General features: G+C 48.1%; 1 protein-coding gene across 2 annotated transcripts in view; it reads left to right on the plus strand.

Annotated features, from left to right (window-relative positions):
• The window catches only part of LOC106590864 (zinc finger protein DPF3), a 50,926-nt gene that overhangs the window by 3,484 nt on the left and 21,037 nt on the right, over nucleotides 1–26,405 (plus strand). Inside the window, exons 2-7 of one of the 2 annotated variants that reach the window (XM_045695551.1) lie at nucleotides 12,605–12,765; nucleotides 14,565–14,672; nucleotides 22,675–22,805; nucleotides 23,088–23,180; nucleotides 24,240–24,312; nucleotides 26,050–26,091. In XM_045695551.1, coding sequence (XP_045551507.1) covers nucleotides 12,605–12,765; nucleotides 14,565–14,672; nucleotides 22,675–22,805; nucleotides 23,088–23,180; nucleotides 24,240–24,312; nucleotides 26,050–26,091 — 608 coding nt within the window. The remainder of the gene's footprint in view (nucleotides 1–12,604; nucleotides 12,766–14,564; nucleotides 14,673–22,674; nucleotides 22,806–23,087; nucleotides 23,181–24,239; nucleotides 24,313–26,049; nucleotides 26,092–26,405) is intronic. The other variant, XM_045695552.1, reaches the window with a different exon arrangement.

Consider the following 26,405-nt stretch of genomic DNA (forward strand, 5'->3'; position numbering starts at 1 on the left):
GACTATATTCTGTCTGTTTTATTGCCAGGTAAAATTCTACCTGGCCCAGACTATATTCTGTCTGTTTTATAGCCAGGCTAAGTTCTACTGGCCCAGACTATATTATATCTGTTTTATAGCCAGGCTAAATCCTACCTGTCCCAAACTATATTATTTTTCTATGGTGTTATCTACCATTTCGGAAGACTCCTCCGTAGGAAATTCAGTTAAAGCATGAAAGGAAGGACCTTTTCTCTGCAATGCATTGTATCACAGGGATGGAGAGAGTCTAGTTTTACATCGATATGAATCACATATTCAAATATATCCTCTTTGTGCCAGGCCTTGTCAAGGGAAAAGGGGATACATAGTCAGTTGGACAATTATGTCTTCTGCATTTAATCCGTTTAACCCAGAGAGGTTCAGGGGACTGCTTGTCGTTCTCCCTCGCCATCTTGGGTTTAATGTGGTTCCTATCTGATCATTGTGTTTCTATGAGAGGTGTAGGGTTTGCACTTAGCTCGTAACAACATCCCTGTTCTGTTGATAAGAGGTTTGGGACAGTGGGACGTTCATTGTTCATGGCTTGTCTCCTGCTCTCTGCATAAAACAAAACCATTTTTAAATAACTAAGAAGACTGGATATATATATATATATTACTTAAATTCATACTTAGAGAGAGAATATTGGGAGGTCCCTCAGTATGGTGATAATACCGTATGGTCCCTGGAAATTCCCACCCTATTGGATACTTTAATATATTATGGTATTAGCATTTTTAAGACAGTGATCAAATTTGAAGTTTGTTATTACTAAGGTATTATCAGTGAATAAGACTATTCTCTGACCTAAGTGAGTTAATTTATTACCATTTAATTACAGGACGCCTTAATGTTGAGCCTGTCTGGGGAAACACAAATAACAAAAAGTCTCAAGATGGTGTACCTGTTAAATCACATCATTAACAACAGGACGATAACAGCATACCTGCTAGTGCTGCTGTCTCACGTCAATAACATTTCGTCAGCATATGGCATCATCACGACACATCATCTCAGAATAAACCATTCACGTCATTCTTCTGCATTATGAATGTTATTCATATTATTCATCTTTATTTATTTATTTGATTTATTTTACCTTAGGAAGTCTTTTTGGGGGATTCAAAGATGTGTCTTTGAAAGAGAGCTGGCAACATGTCAGCAAAGGGAAACATTGCATTTGAAGCCTACATAGAACCCCCCCCCTCCACAATGCAACACAACAAAAAAAGATCATACAGAAAACAATAGTCAGAGACGATATGCTACAATGGCCTGTTTCTGCAGGGTCGCGGCGGCCCATGCACTCACTGTAAATGTGTCTCCGTGATTTGAACTGTGAGGTTGGAGGCATTTACCCATGAGGGATTGCTGGGGGCGGGCTGTGCAAGGGGGAAATGTATAGGACAAGAAGGTGTGTGTGTGTGGGGGGGGGGATGTCTGGAGGAGTGGGGACTTAGTGTGCGTGTGACCCTTTCTCTGCCTATGTGTGTGTCTGTCTTGTGTTTGTGTGTGTGGCCCTGCCCCTCTCTGCATGTTTGCGTGTCTGTATAGTATCATGTGTGTGTGTGTGTGTGTGTGTGTGTGCGCCTGGCTTACAGGAACACACTCCCCTCCTCCATTTACCATGAGAGGAAGAGGGAGCTAGAGTGATTGATGGGTGAATTACATATGTGCTTTCAGACCAACTCTAAACACTGGGGCAGCTCTCCGGCTCCCTGGCCTTTTGTGATTCCCGCTCGGTTTTTGTGAATGGCCGAGCTGGCGGGAATGTTTTCCAGGCTTTGGGAATTAGAACGGCCAAGAACATTTGGCACCCTTTCCCCTTGTATAGTGCACTTCTTTTGTCCAGGGCCCATAGGCCTCTGGTCTAAAGTAGTGCACTAAATAGGGAATAGTGTGCCATTTGGGAAACTCCATCTCTCCCTCTCTCCCAGTGTCCCTCTCCATCTCTCTATCGCTCTCCCCCTCCATCTCTCCCTCTCTCCCAATGTCCCTCTCCCCTCTCCATCACTCTATCACTCTCCCTCTCCCCTCTCCCTTGAAAAATACATTTCAAATCTCAATGAGCCCTTCCTGGTTAAATAAAGATTAAATAAACAAACAAAAAAAATCTCTATCGGTCTCCCTCGCTCTATCACTCTCCATCTCTCCCCTTTCCATCGCTCTATCACTTTCTCTCCATTCTTCTCCCTGTCTTCTCCTCCTATCTGTCTGGGTCTGGGGAAACAGTTTTCCTCCCACTTCTCCTACAAAAACTTCTCAGCTCCATCTAGCCTCCCCTAGCCTCACCTAGCCACCTAGCCACCCCAAGCCTCACCTAGCCACCTAGCCTCCCCAAGCCTCCCCTAGCCACCCCAAGCCTCACCTAGCCACCTAGCCCCCCCTAGCCACCTAGCCTCCCCTAGCCACCTAGCCCCCCCTAGCCACCTAGCCTCCCTCCCCTAGCCACCCCAAGCCTTCCCTAGCCACCTAGCCTCCCCTAGCCACCTAGCCCCCCCTAGCCACCTAGCCCCCCCTAGCCATCTAGCCACCCCAAGCCTCCCCTAGCCACCCCTAGCCTCCCCTAGCCACCTAGCCCCCTCTAGCCACCTAGCCCCCCCTAGACACCTAGCCTCCCTCCCCTAGCCACCCCAAGCCTCCCCTAGCCACCTAGCCCCCCTAGCCACCAAGCCACCCCAAGCCTCCCCTAGCCACCTAGCCTCCCCTAGCCACCCCTAGCCTCCCATAGCCACCTAGCCCCCCCTAGCCACCCCAAGCCTCCCCTAGCCACCTAGCCTCCCCTAGCCACCCCTAGCCCCCTCTAGCCACCTAGCCCCCCCTAGACACCTAGCCACCTAGCCTCCCTCCCCAACCACCCCAAGCCTCCCCTAGCCACCTAGCCTCCCCTAGCCTCCCCAAGCCTCCCCTAGCCACCTAGCCTCCCCTAGCCACCTAGCCCCCCCAGCCACCTAGCTGGAGGAGGATGAGGAGGGCTGGAGGAGGATGAGGAGGGCAGAGAGGGCTTTGCTGGAGGAGGGTGAGTTTAACCTCTCTTGGGTAGGGGGCAGTATTTTCACATCCGGATGAAAAGCGTGCCCAAAGTAAACTGCCTGTTACTCAGGCCCAGAAGCTAGGATATGCATATAATTGGTAGATTTGGATAGAAACACTCTAAAGTTTCTAAAACTGTTAAAATAATGTCTGTGAGTATAACAGAACTGATATGGCAGGTGAAACCCCGAGGACAACCATCCCCCCCCAAAATACATTTAAATTTCAATTAATTTGGAAGCCTTCTCCAGCCATCCTCATCCTCTTCCAACCCTCCTCATCCTCCTCCAGCCCTCCTCCTCCAACCCTGGACTGTCCTCCCTGACTGAAGTTCCTATGGCTTCCACTAGATGTCAACAGTCTTTAGAAAGAGTTTCAGGCTGGTTTTTGGAAAAATGAGCCAGAATTTATTTTTTTTCTAGGTGGCTCCCATTTTTTCTGTAGTGTTTCCAAGCGCGTGAATGAGAGCGCGTTATTTGGTATTTTCCTCCGGTAAAGACATTAACGATTCTCCGTCTTAAATTTGATCGTTTATTTACGTATTAGGGTACCTAAGGTTTAATTATAAACGTTGTTTGACTTGTTTGGAAAAGTTTATTAGTAACGTTCGGGCTTTATTTTGTATGCATTTTGATGGAGGGAAACTGGGTGGATTATTGACTGAAGCGCACCAGCTAAACTGAGTTTTTATGGATATAAAGAAGGACATTATCAAACAAAATGACCATTTGTGATGTAACTGGGACCTTTTGGAGTGCCAACAGAAGATCATCATAAGGCATTTATTATATCGCAATTTCTGACTTTCGTGTCACACCTGCCTGGTTGAAATATGTTTTTCATGGTTTTGTATGCGGGGTGCTGTCCTCAGATAATCGCATGGTGTGCTTTCGCCGTAAAGCCTTTTTGAAATCTGACACAACAGCTGGATTAACAAGAAGTTAAGCTTTATTTTGATGTATTACACTTGTGATTTTATGAAAGTTAAATATTTATAATTCTGTAGTTTGAATTTCACGCTCTGCAATTTCACCGGATGTTGACCAGGTGGAACGCTACCGTCCCACCTGCCCATAAGAAGTTTTAACCTCTTCTGATAGAGGAAGCACAAGTTATGTGAAGGAGACACGCGCAGTCATCATACACACGCACACACACACTCAGTCTGAAGATAACTGTAGAACCGGATATATACACTACATGACCAAAAATATGTGGACACCTGCTCGTCAAACATCTCATTCCAAAATCATGGGCATGAATATGGAGTTGGTCCCCCCCTTTGCTGCTACAACAGCCTCCACTCTTCTGGGAAGGCTTTCCACTAGATGTTGGAACATTGCTGTGGGGACTTGCTTCCATTTCCAGCCACGAGCATTAGTGAGGTCGGGCACTGATGTTGGGCGATTAGGCCTGGCTCATAGTCAACGTTCCAATTCATCCCAAAGGTGTTCGATGGGGTTCAGGTCAGGGCTCTGTGCAGCCCAGTGAAGTTCTTCCACACCGATCTCGACAAACCGTTTCTGTATGGACCTCGCTTTGTGCACGGGAGCGGCAGGTAGCCTAGTGGTTAGAGCGTTGGGCCAGTAACCAAAAGGTTTCTGGATCGAATCCTCGAGCTGACAAGGTAATAATCTGTCGTTCTGCCCCTGAACAAGGCAGTTAACCCACTGTTCCCCGGTGGGCCGTCATTGTAAATAAGAATTTGTTCTTAACTGACTTGCATAGTTAAATAAAGGTTTAAAAAAAATGTAATTGAGGGGGCCTCCCGGGTGGCGCAGTGGTCTAAGGCACTGCATTCTGGGTTGGAGCCCAGGCTCTGTCGCAGCCGGCCTCGACCGGGATGCCCACGGGGTGGCGCACAATTGGCCCAGCGTCCGGGTTAGGGAGGGTTTGGCCGGCAGGGATATCCTTGTCTCATCACGCACTAGCGACTCCTGTGTTGGGCCGGGCGCAGTGCACGCTGACCAGGTCGCCAGGTGTACAGTGTTTCCTCCGACACATTGGTGCGGGTTGTATGTGCCATGTGTTAAGAAGCAGTGCGGCTTGGTTGGGTTGTGTTTCGGAGGACGCATGGCTCTCGACCTTCGCCTCTCCCGAGCCCGTACGGGAGTTGCAGCGATGAACAATACTGTAACTACCAATTGGATACCATGAAATTGGGGAGAAAAAAGGGGTAAAATATATTTTTTTAAGTAATTGTAATGCTGAAACAGGAAACTGTTGCCTCAAAGTTGGAAGCCCAGAATCATCTAGAATGTCATTGTATGCTGTAGCGTTAAGATTTCCCTTCACTGGAACTAATGGGCCTATCCCGAAACATGAAAAACAGCCCCAGACCATTATTCCTCCTCCACCAAACTTTACAGTTGGGACTATGCATTGGGGCAGGTAGCGTTCTCCTGGCACTTGCCAAACCCAGATTTGTCCGTTGGACTGCCAGATGGTGAAGCGTGATTCATCACTCCAGAGAACATGTTTCCACTGCTCCAGAGTCCAATGGCAGCGAGCTTTCATTGAAATGACGTGGAAACAACATTGATTCAACCAGTGGGAGAGAGAGGGAGAGGGGAAGATGGAGAGCGGGGAAGAGGAGGGGAAACTCTTTGGCCTTTATTTCATAGACAACCTGTCCCCAACAGAATGATTCAATAGGACTGGGCTCTATAGGTTAAGTCTATAAATGAATATTCATGGTATATTCATGTTAACCTCTCATTGGAAGTGTGATACTGTTACCACTGCTTTACGCATATGGAATGTAATTAGAACGTTCGCCATCCAATGAAAAGCTTCAGGTCATGATTATTCATAGATACCTGTGAGTGGCTGGGGGGCTCTAGAGGTTGAATAGAAGAGAGAGGAGAGAGAGGTGCATTAGAATATGAAGCATGAGGGAGGAGGGACTCTGTTGGCCTCTAGGGAGAGAGAGTGGTGAATGTATTGAGACAGATGAGGGAAATGGAGAGTGAGAGACAGAGAGAGAGAGAGACACACACAGAGACAGAGACTCCTCCCTCTTGATGAGTGGCTTCTTGCTGCTGTGTAGTTCCACTGTAAACAGCATGTGAGAGTGGGTAGCAGCTAAACTAAGCTTGACTGGTTTGGACACTACTGTTTATATGAAAACATTCCACTGGCCTTTCCAATTGTCACTGAGTGTGTGTCCGTGTGTGTGTGACAATGCAATACTAACAAAGCCATTTGCACTACCCATGGCATGTTAGAATTCAGTTCAATTTAAAGGGCTTTATTGGCATGGGAAACATATGTCAACATTGCCACAGAAAGTGAAATAGATAATAAACAAAAGTGAAATTAACAGTAAACAACACACACAGAGAGACAGGCAACGAGAGGCAGATAAACTGGTTATGTCAACTTTTAACTTTGCCTAAGCTTCGTGTTTTGCGACTGAAGAGGTAACAGGGCTTGAACCAGCAAACCAACATTTACATAGCAAATGCACTCTCTCCAGTGGGGGAAACATATGTTTACATTGCCAAAGCAAATGGAATAGACAATTCTCTGTCTCGCTCTCTCTCAATTCAATTTCAATTTAAGGGCTTTATTAGCATGGGAAACATATGTTTACATTGCCAAAGCAAGTGAAATAGATAATAAACAAAAGTGAAATAAATTATAAAAAATGAATAGTAACCATTACACTCACAAAAGTTCCAAAAGAAAAAAGACATTTCAAATTTCATATTATGTGCAAATAGTTGAAGTACAAAAGAGAAAATAAATGTAAAAATAAATAGGCATAAATATGGGTTGTATTTACAATGGTGTTTGTTCTTCACTTGTTTACATTTTCTTGTGGTAACAGGTCATAAATATTGCTGCTGTGATGGCACACTGTGGTATTTCACCCAGTAGATATGGGAGTTTATCAAAATTGGATTTGTTTTAAAAATCTTTGTGGTTCTGTGTAATCTGAGGGAAATATGTGTCTCTAATATGGTCATGCATTTGGCAGGAGGTTAGGAAGTGCAGCTCAGTTTACACCTCATTTTGTGGGCAGTGTGCACATAGGCAGACCTGGCTCTCAAGAGAAGACAGGCTATGGCGGCCCCTCTCAATAGCAAGGCTATGCTCACTGAGTCTGTACATAGTCAAAGCTTTCCTTAAGTTTGGGTCAGTCACAGTGGTCGGGTATTCTGTCACTGTCTACTCTCTGTTTAGGGCCACATAGCATTCTAGTTTGCTATGTTTTTTTTCTTCGTTTTTTTCCCCCAATGTGTCAAGTAATTATCTTTTTGTTTTCTCATATTGTGTTGCTGTCCTCGGGCTCCCTCCTGCTGGTATTATAGTTGAAGTGTTTCCAGTCTCAACAGGAACAGGAAGCTACTTCTCTCTCTCTGGAGACTCACAGGTTCTATCAGGAAACTCTCTCTGAGAGGAAAAGGGTTTCTGTAACATGATAAACTTACATAAGCAACAGATCAACCATTCAAACCGTAATGGACACAGAGAGGCACATGGCTTAGAGCAAAATGTTCTGATGTTCGAGATCTGTGCGTGTGTGTGTGTGTGCGTGTGTCTGCGTGTGTGTATGTTTGGATTATAGGACACTTTTTATCCCACATCTTTAAAGGCATACCGTGATAATCCCACTCTCTCCCTCTCTCTCACACACACACACACACACACACACTCAAGTGGAGTGTGGTGTGGTGTGCTCCTCTGTAGCTGGGCCTAGCTGTACATACTAGCTGTACATCCTATCTGTACATCCAAGCTCCTAGCTGTACATCCTAGCTGTACATCCTAGCTGTACATCCTAGCTCCTAGCTGTACATCCTAGCTGTACATCCTAGCTCCTAGCTGTACATCCTAGCTGTACATCCTATCTGAACATCCTTATGTAATGGTGTAGAGAAACCTGAGGGAAGGAACACACACTCTCCTTGGTAGGAGTGGGACAGAAATATCCAGAGAATACGGCAGGACAGAGACAGACAGAGGCAGAGAAAGAAACAGAGGCAGAGGCAGAGGTAGAGGCAGAGACAGATGTCGGTAGGGGAAGAGAGAGCCTTGAATGGGAAAGGGAGGAGCTTGGTATAGAAAGGGAGGAGCTTGGTATAGAAAGGGAGGAGACCTATTAAGAATCAGTCAAGTAAAATCTATTCATTAGGCCCTAATCTATGGATTTCACATTATTGGGAATGCAGATATGCATCTGTTGGTCACAGATACCTTTAAAAAAAAAGGTAGGGGGGCCTCCCGAGTAGCACCTTGGTCGAAGCCACTGCATCACAGTGATAAGGCGCCACTACAGCATTGGGTTTGATCACAGGCTGTGTCACAGACAACTGTGACCGGAAGACCCATGGGGGCGGCGCACAATTGGCCCAACTTCGTCCGGGTTAGGGGAGGGTTCGGCCGGGGGGGGCTTTACTTGGCTCATCGCGCTCTAGCGTCTCATTGTGACGGGCCGGGCACCTGCAGGCTGACCTCGGTCATCAGGTGAATAGTGTTTCCTCCAACACATTGGTGCGGCTGGCTTCCAGGTTAAGCGGGCGGGTGTTAAAGGAGCGCGGTTTGGTGGGTCATGTTTCAGAGGATGCATGACTAGACCTTCGCCTCTCCCGAGCCCGTTGGGGAGTTGCAGCGATGAGACAAGATCGAAATTGGGGAGAAAAAAGGGGGTTAAAAAAATATATAATTTTAAAAAAGGAGAGCAGGTCCCAATGTGGATCCCTGTGGTACACCTTTATGTACTTCAAGAAATTCTGACTTAACCCCACCAATCACGATGGCCTGAGTTCTGTCACTAAATTAATGATGAAACCATGAACAGGCGTCAGAGCTCAGGCCTATCGAGGTCAATTTATTTAGTTAAACCACTGTAATGTTTCTGGCAGTAATCCTGCATACCAACCTGACAGAAATCTACTGGTCATATTGGATGGCAGAAAGAGAGAGATGGGCATGATAAAGAAAGGAAGGAGGGGGAGAGAGAGGGAGAGGTAGTGAGAGACAGATTAGGAGGGAGAGGTAGTGAGAGACAGATTAGGAGGGAGAGGTAGTGAGAGACAGATTAGGAGGGAGAGGTAGTGAGAGACAGATTAGGAGGGAGAGGTAGTGAGAGACAGATTAGGAGAGAGGGAGAGGTAGTGATAGACAGATTAGGAGAGAGGGAGAGGTAGTGATAGACAGATTAGGAGAGAGAGGGAGAGGTAGTGAGAGACAGATTAGGAGAGACAGGGAGAGGTAGTGAGAGACAGATTAGGAGAGACAGGGAGAGGTAGTGAGAGACAGATTAGGAGAGAGAAGAGATGAAGAGAGAAAGGGAACAGGGAAGAGGGAGAGAGAGCTAGGTAGGACACATCTGTCTGGCTGTATGGCCAGTAATGGTCCTCCTGTCAGTAATGGTCCTCCTGGCCAGTAATGGTCCTCCTGCCAGTAATGGTCCTCCTGGTAATAATGATCCTCCTGGATGGTCCTGGTAGTAATGGTCCTGGTAGTGATGGTCCTCCTGCCAGTTATGGTCCTCCTGCCAGTTATGGTCCTCCTGCCAGTAATGGTCCTCCTGCCAGTAATGGTCCTCCTGCCAGTAATGGTCATGGTCCTCCTGCCAGTCACGGTCCTCCTGCCAGTAATGGTCCTCCTGCCAGTAATGGTCCTCCTGCCAGTAATGGTCCTCCTGCTAGTAATGGTAGTAATGGTCCTCCTGCCAGTAATTGTCCTCCTGCCAGTAATGGTCCTCCTGGCAGGAATCCTGATTTCCAACCAACATGTAACAATGTTTAGCTGGTCAGATCCCAGTGATATCCTGTCAATGGTAAGATCTTTGGTAAATGTAAAGGGTATGTCTGTGTTAAGCTTTAGGCCTTATCTTCAGCCCAACAACGCACGGCAAGCGGTACCGGAGCGCCAAGTCTAGGTCCAAGAGGCTTCTAAACAGCTTCTACCCCCAAGCCATAAGACTCCTGAACATCTAATCAAATGGCTACCCAGACTATTTACATTGCCCCCCCTCTTTTACTCTGCTGCTACTCTGTTATTATCTATGCACTTTAATAACTCTATCTACATGTACATATTACCTCAACTACCTCGACTAACTGGTGCCCCTGCACATTGACTCTGTACCGGTACCCCCCTGTATATAGCCCCACTATTGTTATTTTACTGCTGCTCTTTAATAATTTGTAACTTTTTTTTTTGTATTTTTCTTAAAATTGCCAATTTTGGTTAAAGTCTTGTAATTAAGCATTTCACTGTAAGGTCAACCTACACCTGTTGTATTCGGCCGTATGTGACAAATAAAATTGGATTTGATGTACGTAACCTTGTGTAAAGATGTAGATATACTGTCGGCCATTATAAAGGTATACATTTATTGGACAAAGAGTTTTTCCTAACCACTGAACCTGAACAGGGAAAAATAATCTGGGCCCTGTAGTTATTTACAGGTGTTTTAATACCAACACGTACTGTGGCATGATACCTTTTTTTTACACATGCCCTTGTCATTCTGTCAGTCTTACTAATTATACTACCGCTGTTTCTAGGGTGGAAGCCATTTATTTTCTAAGAGTGACAGCAGCGCATTGCTAAGTAACAACGTGAACATGAATTGCATTATAATGACACCATATGTGTTCTACAATCTTGAGGACAACGATGGCTGTCTCTCCGCTAACGGGATTCTAAATCTTAATACTGTTCCTCCTGCATTTGCTTCCTGAACGGGGATGTCAACACAAAAGCGGCTATTGTCCCAGTTAAAACAATATCATTAAACGATGCTTGTTATTGTGTACATTAAACTCTTTCAGTTAGATAACACAGCAGTAAATCCACATTCATAATACACTTCAGTCTGTTCATAACTTCTTCTCTGTGTGTTTGGTGTTTTTATAGGTGTTTTACCTGCTTGTCTTATCTGGGATGATTAAGATTGATTCATTTATTGATAGGTGGCTTGTCAGTTAGGAGACGTTATTCTCTTCTTTAATCTCGATAATAGCATAAGAAAAAAAAAAGCTTGTTTAAACAACCGATCATAGATTGATCTGCTCAGAAACCGTCGTGGTCTGTATTCACTGCAGGCACACGGTCTATACATACACATTTTGTGATTATTGGTCAATGTTGCGACTGCCCCTAACCCTCTCAGCTCCATGGCAGATATGTAGAATTGCAGGAAATTAGCTTTAAAACTGCAAACTCCCTCTCTCCTTCCCATTCTCCTTCCCTCTCTCCTTCCCTCTCTCCTTCCCTCTCTCCTTCCATATCTCCTTCCCTATCTCCTTCCCTATATCAGAACACTGCTCGTCTTTGTACCCTGGTTGAAACTACAGCTTGTCCTCTTTGTCCAGTCTGGCATTCCTCACATAGCGATCTGTGTATCTTCTGGGGGGAGGGAGGGAGGGACCGAGGGAGGGAGGGACCGAGGGAGGGAGGGAGGGAGTGAGGGAGAACATCAGATCTAATGTCGACTGAGATCTACCCTGGGAGAGACACTCTAGACCCTCTCACCGGCTCACCTTCCCCCTTAGCCCTGGTTGTGGTAAAGGGTGGTGTTGGTAATTCTGTTGGTGTGCCATTGGCACAAACAGAGCAAGGTTTGAAATCATAAACAGTGCTTTCCAAGTTGTGGCTGAACTCTGACCTTTAGTGTGAATATGTGGCACACAAGCAGAGCGAGAGCGCGAGAGCGAGAGCGCGAGAGAGAGAGAGAGAGAGATTAGAATGCTATTTGGCCCTAAACGGAGAGTAGACAGTGGCAGAATACCTGACCACTGTGACTGACCCAAAATGAAGCAAAGCTTTAACTATGTACAGACTCAGTGAGCATAGCCTTGCTATTGAGAGGGGCCGCCGTAGGCAGACCAGACCTGGCTCTCTTTTGTACTTGAACTATTTGCACATATGACATTTGAAATGTGTTTATTCTTTTGGAACTTTTGTGAGTGTAATGGTTACTGTTTTTTTTTGAATATTTTTTATAATTTATTTAACTTTTGTTTATTACCTATTTCACTTGCTTTGGAAATGTAAACATATGTTTCCCATGCTAATAAAGCCCTTAAATTGAAATTGAATTGAGAGAGAGCGAGCGAGACAGAGAATTGTCTATTCCATTTGCTTTGGCAATGTAAACATATATTTCCCCCACTGGAGAGAGTGCATTTGCTATGTAAATGTTGGTTTGCTGGTTCAAGCCCTGTTACCTCTTCAGTCGCAAAACACGAAGCTTAGGCAAAGTTAAAAGTTGACATAACCAGTTTATCTGCCTCTCGTTGCCTGTCTCTCTGTGCCTGATACGCTAGGTTGTATTATAAACTGGGTGGTTCGAGCCCTGAAAGCTGATTGGCTGAGAGCCGTGGTATATCAGACCGAATACTGCTCTGGTAACCAGATTAAAATAGCAATAAGGCACCTCGGGGATTTGTGGCTGTATCCACACCTTCTCGTGCTTTATTGCTTACATATAAGCTAGTATATTAATCTGCCACTTGTCGCTTGTCTATGTGCCTGATTGGATAGGTTGTAATACAACTCGTATGCTAATCAGCCTCATGTGTTTTTAAAGGCTAGGTGACCAGTTCTACCGGGAGGCCATAGAACACTGTCGCAGCTATAACGCACGTCTGTGTGCCGAGCGGTCGGTCCGCATGCCCTTCCTGGACAACCAAACCGGCGTGGCCCAGAACAACTGCTACATCTGGATGGAACAGCGCCACCGTGAGCCAGGTGGGTGTACTGCAGGGCAGGGGAGAAAAATGGCACACACACACACACACACACAGACGCAGACACACACACACAAAGTCAGAATAAATAGATATAATGAAAGCCGGCAGGCCACAAAGTATAGGGTGTGGTCCCAGGGCCCAGTGTGCTAGATTAAGGGAGAGGCTATTGGCACAGTATGCTAGATTAACCCTGCTGTTGTGTTCGTTTCATGTTAATTAATTCTGTGTTCCCAGTCCAAAATGACCGCCCCATTATAGCTGATTATAAATCCACAATAATACATATATTATCACCTAATGTTGTGCTAGATCTTTTTATCAACTTAAGTTATTCTGAACATTACAAGTTTTGAACTTCTATTTGCTATTTATGGCCTGTAGGCCTCATTGACCTGAGCTCATACAACTCGTTTTTGAGTAAAAGAAAAAGCATAATGTATGGTTTATTTTGACTATAACAAATACTCAGATGAAACATAGTGTGCTATTTATCACAGACTACTTCACTGTCAGTTTCCTGGCCTCTCTCCTCCTCACCGGTGTCATGATCAAAGATATGATCAATAGCCTCATGTACAGTATATCGTTTGGTCATTGTGCTGCCACAGAATGAATTGTGAGCAAGGCTTCAAAAAAGCTTTATATACCAGAGCTGCAAGAAAGGTTCTATATATATTATTGAAACAATGTTGCGATTGTTTGTGAGAACGCCAACAGGTGTGGTTCCCGTGGGGGAAAGATTCTATTGGGGAAAGGTTCCCATGGGCGTTGCCATGGAAGCCAAGACGGGGAGTGAGGTGTGTGTGTGTGTGTGTGTGTGTGTGTGTGTGTGTGTGTGTGTGTGTGTGTGTGTGTGTGTGTGTGTGTGTGTGTGTGTGTGTGTGTGTGTGTGTGTGTGTGTGTGTGTGTGTGTGTGCGCTCAAACACACATGCATGTGTGGGTCTGGGAGAGGAAGTGTGTCCATCTGATGAATGGGCATGTTTCTGAACTCAATTTTATACACTAATTGTAGTCTCACCCATTCATTTCTAATGACCGGTCATTTTTGACACCACAAGTGTACAAAAGTTAAATAAAACATCCAAAATGTAATGAAAATCATCAAAATGTATTTTGTGTGTGCAGATGCCCTGTGTGGACAAAGTCATGGAACCTTATGACAATCAGATTAAATGAACTACATTTATCAGAGAGAAAACTTGTAAATCGGTCCAATTCGACCAGAACACAACAGGAGGATTAAGGGAGAGGCTATTGGCCCAGCATGCTAGATAAAGGGAGAGGCTATTGGCCCAGCATGCTAGATAAAGGGAGAGGCTATTGGCCCAGCATGCTAGATAAAGGGAGAGGCTATTGGCCCAGCATGCTAGATAAAGGGAGAGGCTATTGGCCCAGCATGATAGATTAAGGGAGAGGCTATTGGTGTCCAGCTCTTAATAAACACCATATTGTTCCCTCTGGCTCAATGGACGGCTGGCCATCTGCAGACTGTAAAGAGACGCCTGCTAGGCCTCCTGGGTCTCAGGTCAAATCAGGAAGCAGGAATGCAATGGACAGGGTACTAAGGAGTTATTTCAGTGTATAAAGTCAATGGACAGGGTACTAAGGAGTTATTTCAGTGTATAAAGTCAATGGACAGGGTACTAAGGAGTTATTTCAGTGTATAAAGTCAATGGACAGGGTACTAAGGAGTTATTTCAGTGTATAAAGTCAATGGACAGGGTACTAAGGAGGCTATCTGGAGGTTATTTCAGTGAGGTGTATGTTTTTTGTTCTGACGTGTGTGTGTGTGTTAGGTGTGGCTGCTGGACAGATGTATACGTACCCTGCACGGTGTTGGAGGAAGAAGAGGAGGCTCCACCCCCCTATGGACCCTCAGCTACGCCTCTGTGAACTACGACTGGGTAAGAATTTAACACCTCTCTCTCTCTCTCTCTCTCTCTCTCTCTCTCTCTCTCTCTCTCTCTCTCTCTCTCTCTCTGTCTCTCTCTCTTTCCCCCCTCGCTCCCTCTCTCTCTCTCCATCCCTCTCACTCTCTCCCTCTTTCCTCTCTCTCCATCTCTCTCCCTCCCTCGCTCTCTCTCCATCTCTCTCCCACCCTCGCTCCCTCTCCATCTCTCCCTTGCTCTCTCTCTCTCTCTCTCTCTCTCCCTCGCTCCCTATCATCTCTCTCTCCCTCCCTCCCTCGCTCCCTCTCTGTTTCTCTCTTTCCTCTCTCTCTCTCCGTCTCTCCGTCTCTCTTTCTCATCCCTCTCTCTCTCTTGCTCCCTCTCTCTCTCCATCCCTCTCCGTCTCTCTCCCTCCCTTGCTCCCTCTCCGTCTCTCTTTCTTCCCTCTCTCTCTCTCTCCCTCCCTCGCTCGCTCCCTCCCTCCCATCTCTCTCTCCCTCCCTCGCATCTCTCTCCCCTCCCTCGCTCGCTCCCTCTCAGTCTCTCTCTCTCCCTCCCTCTCCGTCTCGCTCTCCCTCACCGTCTCTCTCTCTCCATCTCTCTCCCTCCCTCGCTCCCTCTCCATCTCTCTCTCCCTCCCTCCCTCGCTCGCTCGCTCCGTCTCTCTCTCTATATCCCTCTCCGTCTCTCTCTCCCTCCCTATCCGTCTCTCTCTCCCTCCCTATGCGTCTCTCTCTCTCCATCCCTATCCGTCTCTCTCTCTCCATCCCTATCCGTCTCTCTCTCTCTCTCTCTCCATCCCTCTCCGTCTCTCTCTCTCTCCATCCGTCTCCGTCTCTCTCTCTCTCCATCCGTCTCTCTCTCTCTCCATCCCTCTCCGTCTCTCTCTCTCTCCATCCGTCTCTCTCTCTCCATCCCTCTCCGTCTCTCTCTCTCTCCATCCCTCTCCGTCTCTCTCTCTCTCATCCCTCTCCGTCTCTCTCTCTCTCCATCTCTCTCCGTCTCTCTCTCTCCATCCCTCTCCGTCTCTCTCTCGCTCCCTCGCTCCCTCTCCGTCTCTCTCTCTCTCCCTCGCTCCCTCTCCGTCTCTCTCTCTCCATCCCTATCCGTCTCTCGCTCCATCCCTATCCGTCTCTCTCTCTCTCCATCCCTCTCCGTCTCTCTCTCTCTCATCCCTCTCCGTCTCTCTCTCTCTCCATCCCTCTCCGTCTCTCTCTCTCTCCATCCCTCTCCGTCTCTCTCTCTCTCCATCCCTCTCCGTCTCTCTCTCTCTCCATCCCTCTCCGTCTCTCTCTCTCTCCATCCCTCTTCGTCTCTCTCTCTCTCTCCATCCCTCTCCGTCTCTCTCTCTCTCCATCCCTCTCCGTCTCTCTCTCTCTCTCCATCCCTCTCCGTCTCTCTCTCTCTCCATCCCTCTCCGTCTCTCTCTCTCTCTCTCCATCCCTCTCCGTCTCTCTCTCGCTCCCTCGCTCCCTCTCCGTCTCTCTCTCTCTCCATCCCTCTCCGTCTCTCTCTCTCTCCATCCCTCTCCGTCTCTCTCTCTCTCTCTCTCTCTCCGTCTCTCTCTCTCTCTCTCTCTCCGTCCCTCTCTCTCTCTCTCTCTCTCCATCCCTCTCCGTCTCTCTCTCTCTCTCCATCCCTCTCCGTCTCTCTCTCTCTCTCTCCATCCCTCTCTCGTCTCTCTCTCTCTCTCCATCCCTCTCCGTCTCTCTCTCTCTCCATCTCTCTCCGTCTCTCTCTCTCCATCCCTCTCCGTCTCTCTCTCGCTCCCTCTGTCTCTCTGTCTCTCTCCCTCGCTCCCTCTCCATCTCTCTCTCTCTCTCCCTCCCTCTCCATCTCTCTCTCTCTCTCCCCCTCGCTCCCTCTCCATCTCTCTCTCTCTCTCCCTCGCTCCCTCTCCGTCTCTCTCTCTCTCTCTCCCTCGCTCCTTCTCCGTCTCTCTCTCTCTCTCCTCGCTCCCTCTCCGTCTCTCTCTCTCTCTCCCTCGCTCCCTCTCCGTCTCTCTCTCTCCATCCCTCTCCGTTTCTCTCTCTCCCTCCCTGACTCCCTCTCCGTCTCGCTCTCTCTCTCCCCCCTCGCTCCCTCTCCGTTTCTCTCTCTCTCCCTCCCTCTCCATCTCTCTCTCCCTCCCTATCCGTCTCTCTCTCCCTCCCTATCCGTCTCTCTCTCCCTCCCTATCCGTCTCTCTCTCTCCATCCCTCTCCGTCTCTCTCTCTCCATCCCTCTCCGTCTCTCTCTCTCCCTCTCCCTCGCTCCCTCTCCGTCTCTCTCTCTCCCTCGCTCCCTCTCCGTCTCTCTCTCTCCCTCGCTCCCTCTCCGTCTCTCTCTCTCTCTCTCTCCCTCGCTCCCTCTCCGTCTCTCTCTCTCTCTCTCCTCGCTCCCTCTCCGTCTCTCTCTCTCTCTCCCTCGCTCCCTCTCCGTCTCTCTCTCTCTCTCTCCCTCGCTCCCTCTCCGTCTCTCTCTCTCTCCCTCGCTCCCTCTCCGTCTCTCTCTCTCTCTCTCTCCCTCCTCCCTCTCTCTCTCTCTCTCTCTCCTCCCTCTCCCTCTCCCTCTCTCTCTCTCTCTCTCGCTCCCTCTCCGTTTCTCTCTCTCCCTCCCTGACTCCCTCTCCGTCTCGCTCTCTCTCTCTCTCCCTCCCTCGCTCCCTCTCCGTCTCTCTCTCTCTCCCTCCCTCTCCATCTCTCTCTCCCTCCCTATCCGTCTCTCTCTCCCTCCCTATCCGTCTCTCTCTCTCCATCCCTCTCCGTCTCTCTCTCTCTCCCTCCCTCGCTCCCTCTCCGTCTCTCTCTCTCTCTCCCTCGCTCCCTCTCCGTCTCTCTCTCCCTCCCTCGCTCCCTCTCCGTTTCTCTCTCTCCCTCCCTGACTCCCTCTCCGTCTCGCTCTCTCTCTCTCTCCCTCCCTCGCTCCCTCTCCGTTTCTCTCTCTCTCCCTCCCTCCCCATCTCTCTCTCCCTCCCTCCCCATCTCTCTCTCCCTCCCTCGCTCGCTCGCTCCGTCTCTCTCTCTCCATCCCTCTCCGTCTCTCTCTCCCTCCCTATCCGTCTCTCTCTCTCATCCCTATCCGTCTCTCTCTCTCCATCCCTCTCCGTCTCTCTCTCTCTCTCCCTCCCTCGCTCCCTCTCCGTTTCTCTCTCTCCCTCCCTCGCTCCCTCTCCATTTCTCTCTCTCTCTCCCTCCCTCTCCATCTCTCTCTCTCCCTCCCTATCCGTCTCTCTCTCCCTCCCTATCCGTCTCTCTCTCTCATCCCTCTCCGTCTCTCTCTCTCTCTCCCTCCCTCGCTCCCTCTCCGTTTCTCTCTCTCCCTCCCTCGCTCCCTCTCCGTTTCTCTCTCTCCCTCCCTCGCTCCCTCTCCGTTTCTCTCTCTCTCCCTCCCTCGCTCCCTCTCCCCCTCCCTCGCTCCCTCTCCGTCTCTCTCTTTCACCAACACTGGTTACACACAAATGCATGCACTTCATCAGACATCAGGCGCGCACACACACACACACACACACACACATTCCTGGTTCCCCCTCGTCAGTCTGTTCTGCCCCTATAGCTGCAGAGTGGCCTTAGCCTCAGCGCTAACGTTAGCTATCTGACCATCTGGCTCTGGTTAGCCTCTCTCTCCAGGTTCTCTCTCTCTCTGCCTGAATCAATGCCTCCTCTTTCTTTCCTCTAGGACACACACAGACACATACACACACTCACACACACTCCTCCACCTCTCTTACATTCTCACTCTGCATGGACAAATGATTAGAGGGGCCCAGTATAGGTTGTTCCTGTGCCTCAGCTAAGGAGAGGGCCCTAACCCTTACACAAGCCCACTGACATAGTTTATAAAGGCTAGTCTTGTAAACGGTGGGGGAACGTGATAAGAGAGAGTTATAAAGGCTAGTCTGACCATCTGGCCCTAGACTACCAGACCATCTGACCCTAGACTACCAGACCATCTGACCCCAGACTACCAGACCATCTGACCCCAGACTACCAGACCATCTGGCCCTAGACTACCAGACCATCTGACCCCAGACTACCAGACCATCTGACCCTAGACTACCAGACCATCTGACCCCAGACTACCAGACCATCTGACCCTAGACTACCAGACCATCTGACCCCAGACTACCAGACCATCTGACCCTAGACTACCAGACCATCTGACCCTAGACTACCAGACCATCTGACCCCAGACTACCAGACCATCTGACCCCAGACTACCAGACCATCTGACCCTAGACTACCAGACCATCTGACCCTAGACTACCAGACCATCTGACCCTAGACTACCAGACCATCTGACCCTAGACTACCAGACCATGTGACCCCAGACTACCAGACCATGTGACCCCAGACTACCAGACCATGTGACCCTAGACTACCAGACCATGTGACCCTAGACTACCAGACAGACAGACAGACAGACAGACAGACAGACAGACAGACAGACAGACAGACAGACAGACAGACAGACAGACAGACAGACAGACAGACAGACGACTATATGAGTAACTGCAGTCCAAAAGTATACTAACCATAGAACACTGACTGACAGCACAAAGCTGGTATGGGAAACACTACCTCCACCCTCTCCAATGGTATGGGAAACGCTACCTCCACCCTCTCCAATGGTATGGGAAACACTACCTCCACCCTCCCCAATGGTATGGAAAACGCTACCTCCACCTTCCCTTTTGTTTACCTCATGTAGACAGACAGACAAAGTAACTGTGGTTGAGTGACTGCAGGCCATACTACTAATCTGTGTCACAAATGGCACCCTATTCCCTACATAGCCTTTTGGGGCCTGGTCAAAAGTAGTGCACTAAATAGGGAATAGGGTGCTATTTGGCACACACTGGTTGAATCAACGATGTTTCCATGTGGAATTGGCATCTGTGCCCAGTGGGAGCATCACAGTACGCTGACAAGAGTACGCTGACAACAATACCCTGACAACAGTACCCTGACAACAATACCCTGACAACAGTACCCTGACAACAATACCCTGACAACAGTACCCTGACAACAGTACGCTGACAACAGTACCCTGACAACAGTACGCTGACAAGAGTACGCTGACAACAGTACGCTGACAACAGTACGCTGACAACAGTACGCTGACAACAATACGCTGACAACAGTACGCTGACAACAGTACGCTGACAACAGTACGCTGACAACAGTACGCTGACAACAGTACGCTGACAACAATACGCTGACAACAGTACGCTGACAACAGTATGCTGACAACAATACGCTGACAACAGTACGCTGACAACAGTACGCTGACAACAGTACGCTGACAACAGTACCCTGACAACAGTACGCTGACAACAGTACGCTGACAACAGTACGCTGACAACAGTACGCTGACAACCATACGCTGACAACCATACGCTGACAAGAGTACGCTGACAACAGTACACTGACAACAGTACCCTGACAACAGTACCCTGACAACAGTACGCTGACAAGAGTACGCTGACAAGAGTACGCTGACAACAATACGCTGACAACAGTACGCTGACAACAGTACCCTGACAACAGTACGCTGACAACAGTACGCTGACAACAATACGCTGACAACAATACCCTGACAACAGTACCCTGACAACAGTACCCTGACAACAGTACGCTGACTGAACTACTAATATGAATCATAATAACAAGAGACAGGAATGTAACAGTACCTCTCCTGGGCTTTAGGATACGCACCCTGTTTATTCAGTGTTTCCTGTCTGGGGGGGAGAAGAGGGCAGTGGAGAACAGAGGAGAGGAAAGGGGAGGAGGGGAGTGGAGAACAGAGGAGAGGAAAGGAAAGGGGAGGAGGGGAGAACAGAGGAGAGGGGAGTGGAGAACAGAGGAGAGGAAAGGGGAGAACAGAGGAGAGGAAAGGGGAGGAGGAGAGAGGAAAGGGGAGGAAGGGAGAACAGAGGAGAGGAAAGGGGAGGAGGGGAGAACAGAGGACAGGAAAGGGGAGAACAGAGGAGAGGAGAGGAGAGAGGAGAGGAGAGGGGAGAGGAAAGGGGAGGAGAGGAGAGGGGAGGAGGGGAGAACAGAGGGGAGGAGAGGGGAGGAGGGGAGAACAGAGGAGAGGAAAGGGGAAAAGGGGAGTGGAGAACAGAGGAAAGGAGTGGAGAGAGGAGGAGAAGAGAAGAGGGCAGGGGAGAACAGGGGAGGAGGGGAGGGGAGAAAAAAATGCATGAAATGAAATGTATGCATTCACTACTGTAAGTCGCTCTGGATAAGAGCGTCTGCTAAATGACTAAAATGTAAATGTAAATGTGAGAGGAGAGGGGAGAACAGAGGAGAGGGGAGGAGGGCAGGGGAGAACAGAGGAGAGGGGAGAGGGGAGGAGATGGGAGAACAGAGGAGATGGGAGAACAGAGGGGAGGAGGGGAGAACAGAGAGGAGGAAAGGGGATGAGGGCAGAACAGAGGAGAGGAGAGGATAGGAGAACAGAGGAGAGGAGAGGAGAGGAGAGGGGAGGAGGGAAGAACAGAGGACAGGAGAGGAGAGGGAAGAACAGGAGAGGAGGGGAGGAGGGGAGAACAGAGGAGAGGAGAGGGGAGTGGCTTTAGACCATCCATTTCCTTTCTGCCCTGGTCCAATTGGGTTGAGTGACAGTACAGAGCCATAAAGGTGCTGAAGGGGAGATACACAGCATGAGTAATCTGTGGCTAGCTACCTCATTGCTTTCTGCTCTGCTACCCTCCTCCCCCTCTCTCAGGGGACAACAGCAGAGGGAGGAGGAGAAGGGGAAAGGAGGGAGGGAGGGAGGGGAGAGCTAGGGGAAGGCGGAGGCAGAGCGGGAGGATGTGTCTCGTCAAAGTCAACCTAGCTACAGCAGACACAAAGAGAGGGGGAGGAGGGAAGAAATGGAGTGAGGGAAGATTAACCTTGATTCTGCTATTAATAACACATGCATCCTCCCTTCATCCCTCTATCTTCTTTATTATAAACTATACAACAGGAAGGAAGCCGAGATTATCCTCTCACTCAGTATATCTCCACGGAAATTAAAGAGAAAGGGGGGGAGAGAGGGAGAGAGAGAGGGGGGAGAAATAGAGGGAGAGAAGGGGGAGGGGAAGAGAGAGAGTGAAAGGGAGAGATAAATAGAGAGAGTGAGGTACTGCATGCAATTAGACAAGTGAATAGAGAGGGAAATAATATATTTATTTGGCTGTAGGGGGAGGAGGGAGGTTAGAAGAAGAGGGGGAGGAGGGAGGTTAGAGGGGGAGGGAGAGGAGGAGGTTAGAGGGAGAGGGGAAGGAGGGAGGTTAGAAGAAGAGGGGAAGGAGGGAGGTTAGAAGAAGAGGGGAAGGAGGGAGGTTAGAAGAAGAGGTAGAGGAGGGAGGTTAGAGGAGGAGGTTAGAGGGAGAGGGGAAGGAGGGAGGTTAGAAGAAGAGGGGAAGGAGGGAGGTTAGAAGAAGAGGGGGAGGAGAAGGTTAGAAGAGGAAGAGGAGGAGGTAAGAAGAAGAGGGGGAGGAGGTCTGAGACTTTGACCTCTGGTGGCGGCGATGAAAGATAAACAGAGTAAAGAAAACAGCCAGACCTCTCCTCCTCTCCCCTCATCCCTCTTTTATCCCCTGAACCTGGTGTATTTCATGTTTTATTGTTTCTGACACGACCCCCCTTGGTTTAGACCAATAAGAAACAGCATTGGGAAGGACACACACACACACACACACACACACACACACACACACACACACACACACACACACACACACACACACACACAGAGCAGCTGAGGAAGCTGTCTTATGGTAATTTTACTGAATGATGCTGGCACACATTTATACCTGCTGTAAAGTGTGTATGTTACAAATACAATTTGATTTAATTAGCCGCGCACACACACAGAGCTCAGAGGTGTCAGTGCTGGGCTGGCTAACCGCTAACATAACCAAAACATAAGGCACTGTTTATATCACTGGTGTGAACTGTTCACCTGGATGATGTGTGCTTGGTTTATACAATAGTCAATTATTCTCTCCCTCTCCCTTCCTCTCTCCCTCTCCCTCCCCCCCCAGAGGCAGAGCTGGCCCCTAAGAAGGAGCCCTCCCCAGGAGAGGCCACAGCTCTGGAGACCCTGCTCAGAGGGGAGGGGCAACTGGAGAAGAAGAAAGACATCAAGGAGGACGAGACCCTACTGGAGATACAGGTACGGCAAGAGAGAGGAGACACACACATAAAGGGGCAACAGTAGATGGGCCTTATTGGCATAGCGTGCAGCCAAATACAATAACTTTACATTTCTTTACATATAAGATCCCACTTTCAACTGTCATGATGGAAACGCAGAGAATTACTCATGTGTGAATTGTGTCAAATATCTACTTTCTTTCCTCTGTTACTCTCCTCTCACCTTCTCCCCTTTTTCTGATTTCTCCCCCCCCCCCGCTCCTTACCCCTTCCCCCTCCCTCCTGTGTTACTCGTCTGTAGAGGGTCTTGGAAGCAGACGAGAATGGGGACGGTTTCCATGACGACGAGGACTTTGAAGTGGACACTCCGAAGAGGAAGCAGAGGAAAGGAAGGGTGAGGGAGTCTCAGAGAAGGGTCTTCTACGCCATCAAAAGGAACATCAAATTCGACATACCAATTAGGATCTGGCAAAAAATACTTGAATCAGTTATAGAACCCATTGCCCTTTATGGTTGTGAGGGGTCCGTGTACAATGTAAAACACCAAATAATGCATGCAGAGCAGAATTAGGCCGATACCTGTTAATTATCAAAATCCTGATGAGACGTTAAATTCTACAACCACCTAAAAGGAAGCAATGCCCAAACCTTCCATAACAAAGCCATCACCTATCGAGATTAACCTGGAGAAGAGTCCCCTAAGCAATCTGGTCCTGGGGCTCTGTTCACAAACACAAACACACCCCACAGAGCCCCAGGACGGCAACACAATTAGACCCAACCAAATCATGAGAAAACAAAATGATAATAACTTGACACATTGGAAAGAACTAACAAAAAACACTGAGCAAACTAGAATGCTATTTGTCCCTAAACAGAGAGTACACAGTGGCAGAATACCTGACCACTGTGACTGACCCAAACTTAAGGAAAGCTTTGACTATGTACAGACTCAGTGAGAACAGCCTTGCTATTGAGAGAGGCCGCCGTTGGCAGACCTGGCTCTCAAGAGAAGACAGGCTACGTGCACACTGCCCACAAAATGTGGAAACTGAGCTGCACTTCCCAACCTGCCAAATGTATGACCATATTAGAGACACATATTTCCCTCAGATTACATAGACCCACAAAGAATTAGTAAACAAACCCGATTTTGATAAACTCCCATATCTACTGGGTGAAATACCACAGTGTGCCATCACAGCAGCAATATTTATGACCTGTTACCACAAGAAAAGGGCAACAAGTGAAGAACAAACACCATTGTAAATACAACCCATATTTATTTGAAATGTCTTTTATTCTTTTTGGAACTTTCGTGAGTGTAATAATTACTGTTCATTTTATATTGTTAATTTCATTTGTGTTTATTATCTATTTCACTTGCTTTGGCAAAGAGATAGAGAGCGAAAGAGGTCTAGTGTGATGTGACATCATGTATTTTTCTTCACAGGGCAGAGGGTCCAGTCGCAGGAGGACAGAAGCTGCTACCAACGATGACGTGGATAAACCTTACGTCTGTGACAGTAAGACACAATACAACAACCGACTTCTCCTGTAAGATTGTGAATGATGTCTTTTCGGGTAACAGGGATAGATTGATGACAGGCTGAGACCAGAGTAGCTGATTCCTGATTGGAATATTATTGCCACCTATGTGTATATATATACCAAATTTTGAGTCAACACTTTTTGAGCTCAATTCAATCCGTAGTGCTGAAGATCTGCTTAATGGCGTGATTTATGTTGTCGCAGTCGCAAACGATGTCGGCTCAATCGGAAATGAAATGAACCGAGCTTACAACACAGATATTCTGAGCTACGGATTGAATCTAACTTTTCTGAATCCCACTTCTAACAGGAAATGACCTGTTATTGTTTGTTATTAGGTCTCACTGTTCTCTATTATCTTACTATTATCAAGGCCTGTCTGTATCTGGACATGGTCAGCTGCCTAAGATACCCTACATGACCAAAAGTATGTGGACACCTGCTCGTCTAACATCTCTTTCCATTATCATGGGCATTAACATGGAGTTGGTCCCCCCTTTGCTGCTATAACAGCCTCCACTCTTCTGGGAAGGCTTTCCACTAGATGTTGGAACATTGCTGAGGGGATTTCCTTCCATTCAGCCACAAGAGCATTAGTGAAGTCGGGCACCGATGTTGGCCTGGCTCGATTAGGCCTGGTTCGTAGTCGGCGTTCCAATTCATCCCAAAGGTGTCCGATGGGGTTGAGGTCAGGGCTCTGTGCAGGCCAGTCAAGTTCTTCCACACCGATCTCAACAAACCATTTTAGTATGGACTTCGCTTTGTGCACGGTTGCATTGTCATGCTGAAACAAGGAAAGGGCCTTCCCCAAACTGTTGCCACAAAGTTGGAAGCACAGAATCTTCTAGAATTGCATTGTGTGCTGTAGAGTTAAGATTTCCGTCGGACTGCCAGATGTTGAAGCGTGATTCATCACTCCAGAGAACGTGTTTCCACTGCTCCAATGGCGACGAGCTTTACACCACTCCAGTCGACACGTGGCATTTTGCCCGTGGTGATCTGAGGCTTGTGTACGCTTTTCTCCCATGGAAACCCGTTTCAGGAAGCTCCAGACGAACAGTTATTGTGCTGACGTTGCTTCCAGAGGCAGTTAGGAACTCGGTAGTGAGTGTTGCAACCGAGGACAGACCATATTTACACGCTACACGCTTCAGCACTCAGTGGTCCCGCTCTTTGAGCTTGTGTGGCCTATGGCTGAGCCATTGTTGCTCCTAGACGTTTCCACTTCACAGTAACAGCACTTACAGTTGACCGGGGCAGCTCTAGCAAGGCAGAAATTTGACAAACTGTCTTGTTGGAAAGGTGCCATCCTGCCACGTTGAAAGTCACTGAGCTCTTCAGGACGGGCCAATGTTTGTCTATGGAGATTTCATGGCTGTGTGCTCGATTTTATACACCTGTCAGCAACGGGTGTGGCTGAAATTGCCGAAATCCACTCATTTGAAGTGGTGTCCACATACTTTTGTATATACAGTCTAGCTTCAGATCAATTACCTTATTTGACTTTCCTTGGGGTGAGAGAAGCCCTGTTCCTTCTGTAGCATGTCGGACGTTAGCATAGCATGCTACTTCTACCTAAATGAAAACATGGGAGGAACTGGTACTCATGTCATGAGATATTATAGCCTCTTTGAATGAAACTCTTATTTTAGTTATTTTTCTTTCTTTCTTTGTTCTTTTTCTTTTCATGTGCTCTGTTCCTTCCTTTCCAGACAGAAACAAACAAAAGCATAACTCAAAAACTGCCGACTCAGGTATCTGGATATGCGTGCGTCCTCTATTCTCTGTGTGGCTTCTCTCTAACGACAAGATCAGGGACTACTGGGGGTTGTTTGATTTGAGCTAGCCTGGGTCACGTTCAGATGGGTACAAAGTTACACGACATCCAGGCGTAGAACAGATATGCTTATATTTAAATGTAGAATACAGAAGGATGTTAGGTCTATACAAGATGCACCCTCCTGAATTGGGCCCTGACTGTCTTTCTGTTTCTGCTTTGGCTAACAATAGCCAAGGCTAAAGTAGAAATGCCACTGGCTACATGCTACGTTCGAGCTAAACCAATCTA

This window comes from Salmo salar, chromosome ssa15 (genome assembly GCF_905237065.1).
Source record: "Salmo salar chromosome ssa15, Ssal_v3.1, whole genome shotgun sequence".
In the NCBI taxonomy this organism is placed as follows: domain Eukaryota; kingdom Metazoa; phylum Chordata; class Actinopteri; order Salmoniformes; family Salmonidae; genus Salmo; species Salmo salar.